Source organism: Ostrinia nubilalis, chromosome 18 (genome assembly GCF_963855985.1).
Source record: "Ostrinia nubilalis chromosome 18, ilOstNubi1.1, whole genome shotgun sequence".
NCBI lineage: Eukaryota > Metazoa > Arthropoda > Insecta > Lepidoptera > Crambidae > Ostrinia > Ostrinia nubilalis.
This window is the reverse complement of record NC_087105.1, coordinates 12,756,958-12,772,845: the sequence shown is the minus strand read 5'-3', so window position 1 is coordinate 12,772,845 and position 15,888 is coordinate 12,756,958. Positions and strand designations below refer to the sequence as shown.

Sequence of the window (15,888 nt, the reverse complement as noted above, 5' to 3'; positions counted from 1 at the left end):
CAATATAGTCTCGAACCTTGTAGTACCCTTTGGACATAAGGGTATTTTTTATATGTATCTTAAATTTGTTTATTGGCAATTCGACAAGGTTGTGTGGTATTTTGTTAAATATGGTAATACATTTCCCCAAGAATGAATTACCTATCTTATGCAACCTAAATGATGGAACAGCAAGTTTATTCTTATGTCTCGTGTTAAATGAGTGGACGTCACTTTTCTTAGTAAATAAATGTATATGTTTACGGACATACATAATGTTATCAAATATGTATTGCGAAGCCACAGTCAATATATTGATTTCTTTAAAAACTTCTCTAAGCGAGTCACGTGGTTTAAGACCGTATATTGCCCGAACAGCTCTTTTCTGTAAAATGAAAATTGATTCTATGTCTGCTGCTGAGCCCCACAGTAAAAGACCATAAGACATAATACTATGAAAATAACTAAAATATACAAGCCTTGCTGTTTCAACATCAGTCAAGTTTCTGATCTTTCTCACCGCAAAGGCAGCTGAACTAAGTCTTCCCGCCAAGGCAGCAATATGGGGGCCCCATTGTAATTTACAGTCTAGGGTAATACCTAGAAAGACAGTAGAGTTTATCAGTTCAATGCGTTCATTATTTACTGTAATATTAGTATTAACTTTTTTGACATTAGGCATAGTGAATTTTAAACATTTAGTTTTTTTGCGTTTAATAGCAAATTATTAGTTGTAAACCAGTCTAATACTTTGGAAAGAGCATTATTCACGTCGTCAAATATTTCCTGACGCCTGTCAGTTTTAAAAATTAAAGAAGTGTCATCAGCAAATAATACTATCTCACAAAGGTCCTTTGAATAAAAAGGTAGATCATTTATATAAATCAGAAAGAGCAATGGTCCCAGTATTGAGCCTTGGGGCACTCCCATTTTTAGGGGGGCGCCCGAAGAGTTAGTTCCGTGAATATTTACTTTTTGTAATCTGTCTGAGAGGTAAGAGTGTAATAGGCTTGTTACACCCTGCCACTCTAAGGGAAACGCCTACGAAGTACCAACCTAGATTTTGGCTAAACAAGTAATTGCGTCAATCGGCGACACGAGGAGCTGCGTCGGCAGAACGTGATGCACCGAGCCGCCGCGTCCCATCGCGCCACCGCCACATCGATCACTTTGGTTCCAACATCGAACTTGGTCAATCGCTCTAGTTATAATTAATTTGTAATTGTAATTTCTATATCTTTAATTAAATTAGTTTAAAGTAAATTGGTTTTTTTTGAGACTATCGCTGCCGCCGTACGTATTTGGCGCAGTCGGTAGGATACTCACGGTCGGGCTCGCGCTTCATCGAGAAGACTCTAGAAGAAGACGACCGCGTGGCTATCAAGTCGCATCCTGAGTATCCTGAACCTACGACGTGCAGCAGCGCAGGCATCCAGACATCGATACCAATAGCCAGAGAAAACCAAGATTATGAAACTGTGAGTACATTTGAATCTTTCATGTGTTGCTCTCCTTTTACTGTGTAATCCTTTTTACCTTTCCTAGTGTAATTATCCCTTTCCAAAATTTTTCATCCTAGACGATCGGGGTCCGATTCCCCTAGGATAGATAGGATTAATAGGCTAGACGCACATAGGAATATAGAGGAAGTAATAGAGGAAGAAGTCGAAATAATGTCTGATCCCGTAGACAACATCTTTAAATCCCTTAGATTACTCCCGGAATTCGACGGGAACCCCAACGTGTTAACTCGATTCATACATTTGTGCGATCAACTCGTTCTCAGGCACGTTAACACAGGGCCGGGACACGAATTGGAAAACCAAGCCTTATTAAACGGCATTTTAAATAAAGTCACAGGGCCCGCCGCCCGTCTTATAAATTCACATGGCATTCCTAGCGATTGGCAAGGCATAAGAAATGCGTTAATTAATAACTTTGCCGATCAACGCGATGAAACCGCGTTGTACAATGATTTAGCATTACAGTCTCAGGGCCATAGCACACCGCAGGAATTTTATGAGCGCTGTCAGACCCTTTTCAGCACTATAATGACATACGTAACTTTGCATGATAGTGTTCCCACTACAGTAGAGGCCAAACGTCAGTTATACAAAAAATTAACCTTGCAATCATATTTACGCGGCCTCAAGGAACCGCTGGGTTCGCGTATTCGATGCATGCGGCCCGCATCTATAGAGCAAGCGCTAGAATTTGTACAGGAGGAAATTAATACCTTATATTTACAGCAGAGAAATGAGCAACTGCCCGATAGAAAATCGCAATCCTTCATTTTACCTCCACCTACTAAACCAATTTATAGCCCTCCTAATTATTTTCCCATGCCACCAATGCCATCTTCAAAGCCTCTAGGTTTTAGCATGCCAGGGCCATCTCGTCCTCAACCTCAACCATTCCGTATACCCCAGCCGTCCCAGCAATGGCGACCAAACCCAGTTCAACCACAACTGAACCGTGGACCGACACGTACCCAGCAGATGTTCAGTGCTCCACCTCCAAATTATAACCCACAAAGTCATGTGTTCAGAATGCCCAATAGGAATCCACCCGTTGCTAATTATCAGGCACCCAAACCCATGAGCGGCGTAAGCCACTTTGTTAGCAAACCTTTACCACCTAGTGGTCATGATTGGCGTAGGTTTGGTAATCCACCACCAAGTAATTACTTTAAAACGCGAGAAATGAATTTTAATGATTGCTTGGATTATGAATACGGACCTTATTTCGATGGCTACTCAGATTACTATCACGGCGATAACAGCATGCCCTATTGCGAATACATTGACTATTCTAATGATATTTTTTATGCACCCAATTATAATTATCCAGAACTATTTAATACCGAACCCGTTTGTGAAATTACGGAAGAAAGTCCGTCACCTAGCAAGGCCGAGGATTTTCAGGAGCCAGCCCGCTCAGACAAACCAAAATAGAATTAAACTTGCAAACCCAGAGACAACTCCCGTATGTTCAGATATTGAACCCACCTTTAAAATTACTTATAGACACCGGAGCTAATCAGTCGTTTATAAGTCCGGAGGCTGTCGAAAAATATTTCTCGAATTATGAATTAAATTACGATCCGTTTGAAGTCGTCAATGTACACGCAATAAGCCGGTGCGACTATTCTATTACGCTACCGTGTTTCTCGGAATTCAATGACACGACCGATGTTACACTTTTTGTGTATAAATTCCATAATTATTTCGACGGTTTAATTGGATCAGATTTATTGAACAAATGGGAATCGTCAATTGATTTTAAAAATAAGTTACTTATTACACGGCACGCTTCTAACCCGATTCATGTCTATGATTCCCGGAACGTTAACCTGTATGAAGATATCATTCCAGGGCGTTCCTCTAAATTAATTAAATTACCTATCAATGTCAGAGACGGAGATGCGTTTATCCCAGAGCAGGTAATATCTAATTGCATTGTAGGAGAATGTTTAACCAGCGTTAAAGATAATCGCGGATATTTAGAGATATCAAACCCAAGTCATAATGACGTCATTTTTTCCGTCGACCGCCAGGTTAGCGCAGAGATCTATAATGTAGAGTCCACGCGTACCGAGCGCGAACTAAATGCTACGGAACTTACCTATGCTACGAGCGAATTACGTCACCCTCATACTACGAGTAGTGAACCGCGTGACCCGCGTCATCAAAGCGTTACGAAACTATCTAAACGTGCTACGGACGTTCTCTCGCGTCTACGGACTAGCCATTTGAACGCTGAAGAGCGCGCGAACTTACAAAATTTATGCGCTCAATATGCAGACGTATTTTATATCGAAGGCGAGGCTTTAACTTTTACAAATCAGATCAAACACTCGATCAAGACTACTGACGAGCTACCAGTTTATACCAAGAGTTACCGTTACCCGTACATCCATAGGGAAGAGGTTAGGAGCCAGATTAGTAAAATGCTAGAACAAGGTATCATCAGGCCATCCAGTTCAGCATGGAGCTCACCTATCTGGGTAGTTCCCAAGAAAGCTGACGCTTCTGGCAAAACTAAGTGGCGTCTTGTCGTTGATTTTAGGAAACTAAATGATAAAACCATCGACGACAAGTATCCTATCCCTAACATCGCGGATATCTTGGACAAACTAGGCAACTGTCAATATTTTACCACCCTGGATCTTGCCAGTGGTTTCCATCAGGTGGAAATGGAACCCTCGGATATACCTAAAACAGCTTTTAACGTAGAACACGGCCATTTCGAATTTCTCAGAATGCCGATGGGTTTAAAGAACGCACCAAGCACCTTCCAACGCGTTATGGACAATGTCCTCCGTGGTCTACAGAACGTTATCTGTCTTGTGTATCTTGATGACGTCATCATTTTCAGTACGTCCTTACAGGAACACATAAATAATCTTGAAAAGGTGTTCCAAAGACTCCGTGAGTCTAATTTCAAGATACAGATGGACAAGTCCGAGTTCCTCAAACTTGAGACAGCATTCCTAGGTCACATCATCAGCAAAGATGGTGTAAAGCCTAACCCGGATAAGATCGAAGCCATCAAGAAATATCCCATACCAAAAACTCCCACTGAAATCAAGAGGTTCCTAGGACTCTTAGGGTACTACAGGAAGTTCATCCCAGATTTCGCACGGATTACTAAGCCGTTAACTCAGTGTTTGAAAAAAGGTTCCAAAATCACTTTAGATCCAAATTATGTCAACTGTTTCGAGAAATGTAAATTACTACTCACCAATGATCCCATATTGCAGTATCCAGATTTCTCTAAAGATTTCATTTTAACTACAGACGCCTCCAATCTAGCAATAGGCGCTGTACTATCTCAAGGACCTATCGGTAGCGACAAGCCAATAGCGTACGCATCTAGAACTCTTAACACCAGCGAGATAAATTACAGTACTATTGAGAAGGAGTTGTTAGCGATAGTTTGGGCCACCAAGTACTTCCGTCCATATCTATTTGGACGTAAATTTAAGATCATTACAGATCATAAGCCCCTGCAATGGGTTATGAATCTCAAAGAACCCAACTCTCGTCTCACTCGTTGGAGATTAAAGCTGAGTGAATATGACTTCACCGTTATCTATAAGCAAGGCAAATGTAACACCAACGCCGATGCGCTATCTCGCATTGAAATCCACAATGAGGAGATCAGTTCTATAGTAGCTAACCCAACCGAGAAGGCCCCTTCTTTAGATAATTCAGACACATTGACAGTACATACAGATGCTGAGAATCCCATTTTAGAAGTCCCCATTTCAGATGAGCCTCTTAATAAATTCCATAGACAGATCTGTTTCACAGTAGTCGGCGATATCAAAGGCAAAACCACTGTATCCAAACCTTTCGAAAGCCACACACGCACCGCTATTCAATTATCTAAGTCTAATCTCGAACAAGATGTAGTTAACGCAATAAAAGAATACGTTAACCCGAAAGTGAAGACAGGCATCATCATCCACCCTCCTTTAGAGATGTTTAACATTGTTCCTATTATTCAAACCCACTTTAAAAGTTCCGCTATGAACATTGTACTAACTAAAACTGAACTTGAAAACATTAAAGAGTATCTAAGACAGCAAGAGTTAATACAGAAATACCACGAAGGAAAAACTAACCATCGCGGTATTACTGAATGTTACTTAGCTTTGTCAAATAAATATTTTTGGCCTAAGATGAAAGATAGCATCTCGAAATACATCAATGAGTGTAATATTTGTGGTCAAGCTAAATACGACCGTAGTCCAATCAAGCAACAGTTTCACATAGTTCCTCCGCCCACCAAGCCTTTTGAAATCTTGCACATTGACTTATTCACAGTTGATACAGAAAAATACCTAACACTAGTTGATGCTTTTTCTAAGTATGCCCAGGCGTACCATCTTCGCGATGGCACTGCTATTAGTGTAGTACAGGCTGTATTAAAGTTTTGTACCCATCATGGAATCCCTTCAATTATAGTATCAGATCGTGGCACTGAATTTACAAACCAGCTTTTCTTAGAGTTCACTCGCGTTCATAAGATCCAGCATCACAAGATCTTAGCTCATGCTCCAAACGAAAACGGAATAGTAGAACGCTTTCACTCGACGTTGTTAGAGCACTTGCGATTATTAAAACTACAGCATCGCAGCGAATCGGTAGTAAATCTTATATCTTATGCGATCTTAGCGTACAATAGCTCGATACACAGTTTAACTAAATGTAGACCCCTAGAGGTTATTACTGGTCACTTCGATCCCCGCGACCCAATAGATATCGAGTTAACAGAGCATTTATTGCAACAATATATCATAGATCATCGCGCTAAGATGAGCAAGGCTTATGAGATGATACAAGATTCATCTCTACGCCTCCGTACTGAGATCATGGAGAATCGTAATAAAACTAGAGAGGCCGAAGAAACGTATAATCCCGAGCAGAACGTTTTTGTTAAAAACCCTATGGCTAGTCGTCAGAAACTAGCACCGCGATACACTCACGATACTGTTTTAGCCGATCTCCCTATACATATTTACACTAAGAAAAAGCGTGGTCCCGTGGCTAAGTCTAGGTTAAAGAGAGTCCCTAATAGTGCACGCTTGTTGCAGGATAATAATGATGATCCTGCTCCGGGCAGCAGTCGCACAAGAGATCCTACTTGACAGCTTAGAAGACGGTCCAGGCATTCTCCCTTTCAAACTAGGTCCTACCAAAATAATATCCCACTATCATTCCTTTCTCCAATTTATTGATATCGATTACATACAGTCTAAGGTAAATTTAGTTAGATCACAGTTAAATGATGTTCGGCCTCAGTTAAATAATAAGACTTTAAACTTGTACGAACCACATATTGATTATCTGAGTAAGAAGCTAGAAAAGGTTGCTGACCAGTTGCAAACGTTTGAAATGAATCGCGTTAAACGAGGATTGATAGACGGATTAGGATCAGTCATAAAAAGCATCTCAGGAAACCTAGATTATACAGATGCTGTGCGTTACGATAATGCTCTTAAGTCTTTACAAAGTAACGAAGAAAAATTAGTTTCAGAATTTAACAGTCACATAAGTCTAAGTAAAGAATGGATGACCGAACACACTAACATACTAGAGACTATTTCTAAAAATCAAATAAAGATTGAGAACGTACTTAATCTAATTATTAATAGCGAAGCAAGTAGAGATACAGATTTAGTAAAATACGCCCATCTGGCTCAGTTACTTTTAATCTTAGGAGATAATATAGAAGATCTTGCAGAGGAGTTAGTTAAGTTAGAAAACCTCTTAGCATTTATCCGTGCATCGAGCACGCACCATTCTATGTTAAGTTTAGAAGTTTTAAGATCAATGTTAGATAAGTTAAAGACTTTATATAACAAAGACGAAGTTATTGAAGTCAATCTTAGAGAATATTACGATATTATAAAACTAGGTTCTTACTACACTAAAAATAAAATAGTTATAGTGTTCAAGATTCCGATCGCTATCCCACATTCCTATGATCTGTATAAATTAGCCATTGTTCCCAATAAACACCATAATGTTCTCATCCCATCCTCTCCTTATATAGCAATACATAGAAATGATTTCATCTACATAGAGACAGAATGTCCGAAGTCCAATACTTGGTATCTCTGCGAGATAAGAATAAACTACAAGCCACAAGATCAAGTTGACTGCATCCAGACTCTCATCGCTACCCAGAAACTGGACATCACATGCAAGCTCACCACGGTTCTACTCGATCGAGAAGCCCTTGAGCAACTGGACGACAAACACTATGTAGTCAGCTTCCCAAAACCAACGAAGATCCAGACATCCTGTGGAAAGAATACTTACTCTACTCTTCAAGGCAGTTATCTGGCTACCGTCCCTTCGGGATGTTATCTCCAAACGTCCGAGTTCACTATACTCAACAGCAACGACCGCACAAGAGGAACAGCTATCAAAATCATGAACCTGCCACCTCCAGAGAACTTCCCATCAACTCCGAGATCACTCATAAAATTGAACTCAATCAACTTAGAAAATCTACACGCAAGTAACACGAAGATATCTCTGCAGCATCCAGTAGAGATAAGCAAATCTGTGGAAGCTAGCCTTTACCATACTACGATACCCTTATACGTAGTACTGTTAAGTGCAGGCGCACTCGTTATTGGCTTATTAATTCGACGTCACTACATCAAACGTCAAGTGAATACGTCAAGCCCTCAAGAAACCTATGCAGAAATCTCAGATAAGCAACGAGATGTATCCAGTCTCACTACAGCAACATTCTCGAAGAAAATTCTCCAATAGTTGCTGATCTTCGGGGGGAGGTGTTACACCCTGCCACTCTAAGGGAAACGCCTACGAAGTACCAACCTAGATTTTGGCTAAACAAGTAATTGCGTCAATCGGCGACACGAGGAGCTGCGTCGGCAGAACGTGATGCACCGAGCCGCCGCGTCCCATCGCGCCACCGCCACATCGATCACTTTGGTTCCAACATCGAACTTGGTCAATCGCTCTAGTTATAATTAATTTGTAATTGTAATTTCTATATCTTTAATTAAATTAGTTTAAAGTAAATTGGTTTTTTTTGAGACTATCGCTGCCGCCGTACGTATTTGGCTTAAGGCCTTGCCTGATACGCCATAATGTTCTAGCTTAAATAACAGAGTTTGATGATCAACACAGTCAAACGCCTTCGATAAGTCACAAAATACACCAATAGCATCCTTTTTCTCCTGCCAAGCATCGAAAATGTGTTTGATAAGAGCAACCCCTGCATCGGTCGTACTTTTCCCTTTTGTGAACCCATATTGTTTTTCATGAAACAGTTTATTTAAGTTAAAATGAGACAGTAGTTGAAATTGACCCAGCGGCGCTTTTAGGGGGGTCGTAATCTTCGGCACTTCTAGTGTTAAAATGACCATTTATCTTGGATGGTAGCCTGTTGAGACAATAACTATGTTCCATAGTACTGAGCTAAAGATATCTCGTGATAGTGATAGTTAGCGAAAAAATATGATAAGATTTTGTTTCTTGTGATGACAGATGCTTCGTTACTTTCAGCTAAATGACGTCCTCTGCTGGACAAATGCCTTTCCACAAAATATGAACGGTCCTGCGCTGCCCGCATCCAGGCTCTTCCCGCGACCTTTATCTGGGGGCACGGCAGTGCCCCCACCAAGTCGAGCAAAAAAGCGGCACGGCCGTACCATCCTTTTCTCGAAGCAATTCAGGCCATTTTCGACTGCCTGTAACTTCGTTGTGGATAAAACTAGAAGGCTGAATTTTCATTAGCTATGCAGGCATTGTAAAGACACGGTATATTTAAAATTTCATTCAATTTGAACCAGTAGTTTAAGAATTATAACGGGTCAAAGTTACTTAATTTTGTCACTCACTGACTCACCGATCATCAAAACTCTAAGGCACTTCTAGCAGACCTAGAAGCTTCAAATTTGGAATATAAGTAGTGTTTGGTGTATGTGTTATAGTCAAACCTCGAAGTTCCGGCACTCCTAGGTTTGACTAGTCAATCCTCAGGTCTGACTAGAAGTCTTAGTCAAAGCCCAAACATTTCGGCCTTTGACTAAATAATGTTAGTCAAACTTAGGACGTAACTAATATGGTCAGGCAAAGGCCGAAACTCAATTTCATGAAATCGGGGTTTGACTAGTCAAACCTCAATTAAGACTTTAAACTAAACTATACTTAATTCTGATCTCGAACTTATTGCAAAGACGTTACGACGGTCGGTTTTGACGCTCTTTAGGTGAAAGTACGAGTAACTAAACTTATACAATACTAAGATTGTTTGTCAGTGTTTCTAGATCGATCTTGATTAATTTCTTGAAAAATTAAAATAAAATAAATATTTAAGGCTCCCATACAACAACAGAGTCGTACGGCACCCTTCGTGAGCGAATCCGGCTCGCACTTGGCCGGTTTTCTATTTGCCGTCTACTTTTGACCGAGTCTGCCAGACGTTTCTAGGATTGACTAGGCAAAGTTCGAAACAGATTATTTTAGTTTCGACGTTTGACTGAACCGTTTAGGCACTTCTAGGTTTGACTTAGTCAAAGGCCGAAATAAGAATTCACTTCGGGGTTTGCCTGAAGGCCTTAGTCAAACCTAGGATAGACCAGTCATTCCGCGAAGAGACTGCATATCGACCTTTGACTATGACATATGAATCAAGGAAAAACTAAAATATTTGGGGGCACGGTAGTGCAACCGCCAAGTCGAGTAAAATTTTTCAATTTCGGTCCAGTTTTCTAGATACATAACTGCTGTCTACAAAATACAAAAAGAAATGAGATCCCAACAAAAACAATACTTGTCAAAAAAACCAAGTCTCGCAACTCAGTTGTTCTACGGTAAAAAGTTGTGAGATCCATGTAATACCAAGTCCAGGCCAGGAAATCTTTAACGTTTTACATAAATATATTGACTTGGCCATCGCATGAAAACACGTGTAAATTAAATTATTTAGTGCGATGGCCAAGTCAATATATTTATGTAAAACGTTAAAGATTTCCTGGCCTGGACTTGGTATTACATGGATCTCACAACTTTTTACCGTAGAACAACTGAGTTGCGAGACTTGGTTTTTTTGACAAGTATTGTTTTTGTTGGGATCACCTTTACAGATGCTTGTTAGATGATAATCACTAAGCGATCAATTTTATCTAACAATCATAATTTTATCTATAACCTAAGAAGCATTTATATGTCATCACTAGCCAAGTTTAAACAATGAATTCACCAGTAACACGATCAACTCAATGGAATAGAATTACAAACACTGAACGAAAATGTAAGAGGATTTGATACGAAAAGAATAGTCCTTGCATTTGCGAAATTGTAGCTTAATGTAGGTACATGTACAGTCTACGACACATCAGATTGTTTAGTTTTGTTGCAAAATCACTCTTATTACAACACCTTACGATACCATAGTTTTTGGCTATAACAGCCCTATAACTAAGGTTGCTCGCGCACTGAGCGGTTTGGACCCGCTCCAAGTGAGTCCGTCGCAAATCTAAAGTGCATTTGTGCAGAATATAAAGTCAACAACGCAGACTAAATTTCGCAGTAAATATGCCTACGTTCACACAAAATTTTGTTAGCCATGGAAATATGGACGAGGATTGGCGTAATTGTTGTGGAATACGAACGGGTTTTGCATGTCTGTTTTTATCTATTTGCGTTGCCATTCTATGGATAATATTTGTCAAGTTAATATTTGAAATTGTTGTATTTTGTAAAAGTAGCTTAATTTCACATAGGGTATGGATTTTTGAAACGATTCATGTAATTAAAATTATTGTAGGTATGAAAATTTCAAAAACGCCTTATAAATTGTTTTTTGGTCTATGTCCAGTGTGCTTACCATGAGTTTTCGTTAGGTGTGCTCGCTAGCACACAGCTAGTCCAAAAAATCTATGAAGATTTTAGTTCTTGGAAGTGGCCGCTAGGGGTGCTGTACAATCTGTCATTCATTAATTAATGACATTTTTTTACGCATTCGCTAGTGAGCACACGTAACGTAAACTCATGGTTAGCACACAGGTATATACGCCACTATCTTGATTAAAAGTGTTATGTTATGAAACGTTCCAAAAACTAACTGCCGTGTTGGTGGGACTTGATCCCACGACCTTTCGCTTGCCAGTTAACTGCTAACCAACTGAGCTACGTAGTTTACGATTTCAGCTTCAAGTCCTTACCATTCCCGTCTCGCCAGCTTTCATCAGGGATGTTATTGATATGAAGTTTCGGTTACGGATACGGTTACGGATATTAGAAAAATATTATACCGGTTTCGGTTTCGGTTACGGTTACGGATATGAAATCATTTCGGATTGTCCGAAAGTTTCAGATAATTTCGGTTACGGATATTAGAATTTAAAAATGTAAAACTCAAATAGCAAGACGCTGCGCGACCCATATAGCCACTTTATGTAATATGACGGCACCCATGATAATGGTAAAACAGGCGGGGATATCAGATTGTGCCAGGGAATGCCAGACAAGTAACAAATTAAAAAACATTAAGATTTAAACTCCGCTTTTATCCGAAACTATCCGAAACATTTGAATCGGTTACGGTTACGGATATTTTTTTATTTCGGATATCCGATAGTATCGGTTACGGTTACGGATATCCATAACATCCCTGGCATTCATGCACTAAAATCGGTCTAAACCCTCATGTTGCTGCACTAAAGTGCGTTATAAATGTTAAATGACCAACATCCGGACATAAACAGCTGCGGTAAAATAAGAACTTTAGCGTCGTGTCTTTTGCATTCGCGAGGCAAGTGCTACGCTCCTCCGAGGCTCATTCCGGATTCAGTGAACTGTGTGTAGAATATTCTAGGCTTTATGGAGATTTGTAAACGATTTTTAAGTTTTCTATTTGGGTTGTAAGAAGCTTTTTTATGAAGTGCGCGTAAGGTTCAAAAGAGCTTCTTTCCAAAAGAGTCTTTGTCCAATTTAATTCTAGGTCAAAAAACATTCCAATGTTTTGTGTAAGCTCGCCTTTACAGCGAGCGTATCCATTTCACCCAAATGAACTGGTCTGTTCATTTTATGTACTGGAAATTCTATGTCTAAATACATAAACAGTTGTTGTACAAAGGCTTGTTTAATGAGCGACATAGAGACTCCCCGGTTTCTGAATTATTGCCTTGAGCATGCTCATTTTCTACTTAAGTATGAATTTAATATAAGAAAAAATAGACGATGAGCATGCTCAAGCACGGAATAAATACAGCTCAAGCTAGAAATCTCAATTAACCGGGCCAAAGTATAAGAATTAGAAGTAGAAGAATTTGTTAAGTTTTAGAGTTGCAGTGAATTAAAACACGGTGAGTTCCTTAGCACAAAATATGATTGTCCTACTTCCTACTAAGCTTACTATTCTACTTCCTACTAATATTATAAACTAGCTATTGCCCGCGGCTTCACCCGTTTGAAATTTAGTTTGTCACAGATCGTCATAAATTATAGCCTAAATGCCACCAAAATTCGTTCTGTAGTTTCTGCGTGAAAGAGTAACAAACATGTTATCCATACAGCCACATACACTTTCGCATCCTACTAATATTATAAATGCGAAAGTTTGTGTGGATGTTTGTTACTCTTTCACGCAAAAACTACTGTACGAATTTTCATGAAACTTTACAGTATTATTGTTTATAACCCAGAATAACATATTAATAGGCTATTTTGTGACAAACCTACGCGGGAAACTATCGCAAGCAAATGCTCTTGGCCTGTATGTCACCTGATGGTAAGTGACGATCAGGCCGAAGGTGGAAGCGAGCTTCACCCGGAATCCTCAACCTCGGAGGAACTGGCTATCTTACCTCTAACTGCCGGAACACAATAAAATAAGTTTAAAATATAGTAGCTATCTTTACCAAAAGATAACGTCCAGTAAGCCTTTTCGAGGCTGCAGCCCGCTTGCTGTTGAATTTCCTTTTGTCTCATTATAAATATGGCACAACAATGAATTTACGCGTTCCAGAAACGGGCCAAGTGAACTGACACGAATATTATTTTATTATTCTTGCGTCAAAAGCGGAAAATGGAAAGCCTAGTTGGTATTATGAATATGAGCTTTTTTATAATTACGCTGAAGCTTTTTCTTTGAAGTTAAACCAATGGCCGAAAACTACATAACCACAGGGCGTAGGGTCAAATCCCGTAAAGAAAAAATGTTTGTATGGTGTACACGGGTGCGTTTAACCAGAGTAAATATAAATGAGTAGGTTATCTTCATAGAAACGCACCGAGCGCGGTTTGTATGTCAGCGCGCTAATACGTCCTATGCGGCGCGTATGCACGCACTGACAAAACTCGGCGCAACTCCCCGCTAATCCACGCAAAATTTTAGTTTGGGAGGGGAGAGGGGGCATTTATGACGTGACACAGCTTATAATTCTGAAGCACTTATTAAGTTTCACTGACGTTTGACATCACACAAACACCCTCCCGTGTGGCTCTCATACCTCTGGCACTGACTGACTTATGAACTAAACCTATAGTATCTGAGCCATGGATTTTATAAAGTTTCATCTTTTTCTTACGCATGAGAAGAAGTCCCACTTAATCCATTGGACAAATGCTCGTTTTCACCATCAATCCCTAATTTTTAAGTGACCTCTCATCATCAACATCATCTTTTCAGCCACAGGACGTCCACTGCTGAACATAGGCCTTCCCCAATGACTTCCACATCGCACGGTTGGTAGCGGCCTGCATCCAGCGCCTTCCCGCTACCTTTATCAGGTCGTCGGTCCACCTTGTGGGTGGTCCCACGACCTCTATAAAAACAAAATTCCTGTTATGTGTTACCATAGCGGTCACTTAAAAATTAGAGTTTGATGGTGAAAACGGGCATAAGACCTTTTATTTACATAGAATTGTATTCATCGCACAAGTTACAAAAATCAACACCAGTTTTCCATACAGTTTGCATTGAAACGCTTGTTGTGTTGAGAGGTGTAACTTTATTTATTTTTGTCAAAAACTTTAAACGTTTACAAGGCTAAACAGCTATACCCCATCTTGATTAAAAGTTTAAACAAAGAAAAATTATAATAAACCACAAAGGGCTGCCCCAATTAGTAGGGGAAATTTTTGGCAAAACATTAGGGTGAGCGTAAGCCGAGATGTGAAGGAAAAAAGTTATAACAAGTAGCAAAAATAATAGTTCTAACCATCAGAAACCATCAAATAACTAGCCCTAAACTACATAAACCTTATGCATCTAGAGCAACTACCTAATCAAAATAATATGAACTCTAATAATACTCGTAGATAGGATTAGTGATTTCGAATACTAATAAATAGTGTAAGCCAACAGTAACGTCTTGTAAATGAGAGAGCGTCGTACTCTTAAGCTGGGTTGCACCATCTTACTGTAACTTTGACAAACATCAAAAATGTGTCAAACTCCATAGAAAAAGCACTAGTGTTATTGTTGCGGTTAAAATAAGATGGTACAACTCAGCCTTACACTAAGAGTAGGCGCACACCGTTGATTTTTAGTTGGCCGATAGTTGTGCCCGATTTTAAATTGTATGAAGAATCGGCCAAATCGAATCGGCGTAGTGTGCGCACTCCCATACATGTCCATACTGATCAACTGCCCGACTAAACTATCGGCCTACGAAAAATCAACGGTGTGCGCCTACTCTAAATGTCCCGATGATGATGACAATAATATCTTGTCCATTATATAAAATTTTGTCCTAATCGGAATTTAAAATCCTACAAAACTCAAAACAGTCGCGTTGCAAACCATCCGGTCAATAAGGTGCGAACATTCTGTGCATAGTCATATTTCATCGAGCCAAGGTGACATATTAATTTCTGTGCACAATTTTATCGACTTGCCTAGAGTCGTTAAAATATGCACCTTACCCCGACCGCATTCAGTCCTATTTGCTTTGCAACTCATCGTTCATTTCTACACTTTCGTTCATCTCTACTTCGTTGCCTGTGTCTTAGTTTACGCGCACCCTTAGCAGGGCAATGTTGTGATAAATCAACCAACAACTTTTAGCGGGAGCGGCCGGCTTGGCTCTCTCAAACCAGGGTTGCTGTTAAGTAACAAGTAACAGTTACATCCTGGTCTATCAGATCACCCCTTTTCAGTCATCCAGTTTCAGTGTCAGTACAATCAAGGTACGATTTTCAGTATACTTTGAAAATGACGTTTTGTACCTTCAGATTCACTAGGGAGTCAGTTTTTACACTTTTTTTTTCCTAGAGGGATAGACGGTAATATTTGTAGATAATTTGTTGTGATTAATTTCATTTTAATAAAGTAAAAACATGGAGGCAATCGAACTTTTTGTAGGCTGAAGTATGAAATAAGCAATCACTTAGCCAAAAGAAGTCCGCTAAA

General features: G+C 39.7%; 1 protein-coding gene across 1 annotated transcript; it reads left to right on the top strand.

Annotated features, from left to right (window-relative positions):
- Window positions 1-1,237: 1,237 nt before the first annotated feature.
- On the top strand, window positions 1,238-8,482 carry LOC135080435 (uncharacterized). Its single transcript, XM_063975070.1, has 2 exons — window positions 1,238-1,457; window positions 6,581-8,482. The coding sequence occupies exons 1-2, from the start codon at window positions 1,450-1,452 to the stop codon at window positions 8,271-8,273; spliced, it is 1,701 nt and encodes a 566-aa protein (XP_063831140.1). The 5' UTR covers window positions 1,238-1,449; the 3' UTR covers window positions 8,274-8,482.
- Window positions 8,483-15,888: the final 7,406 nt, after the last annotated feature.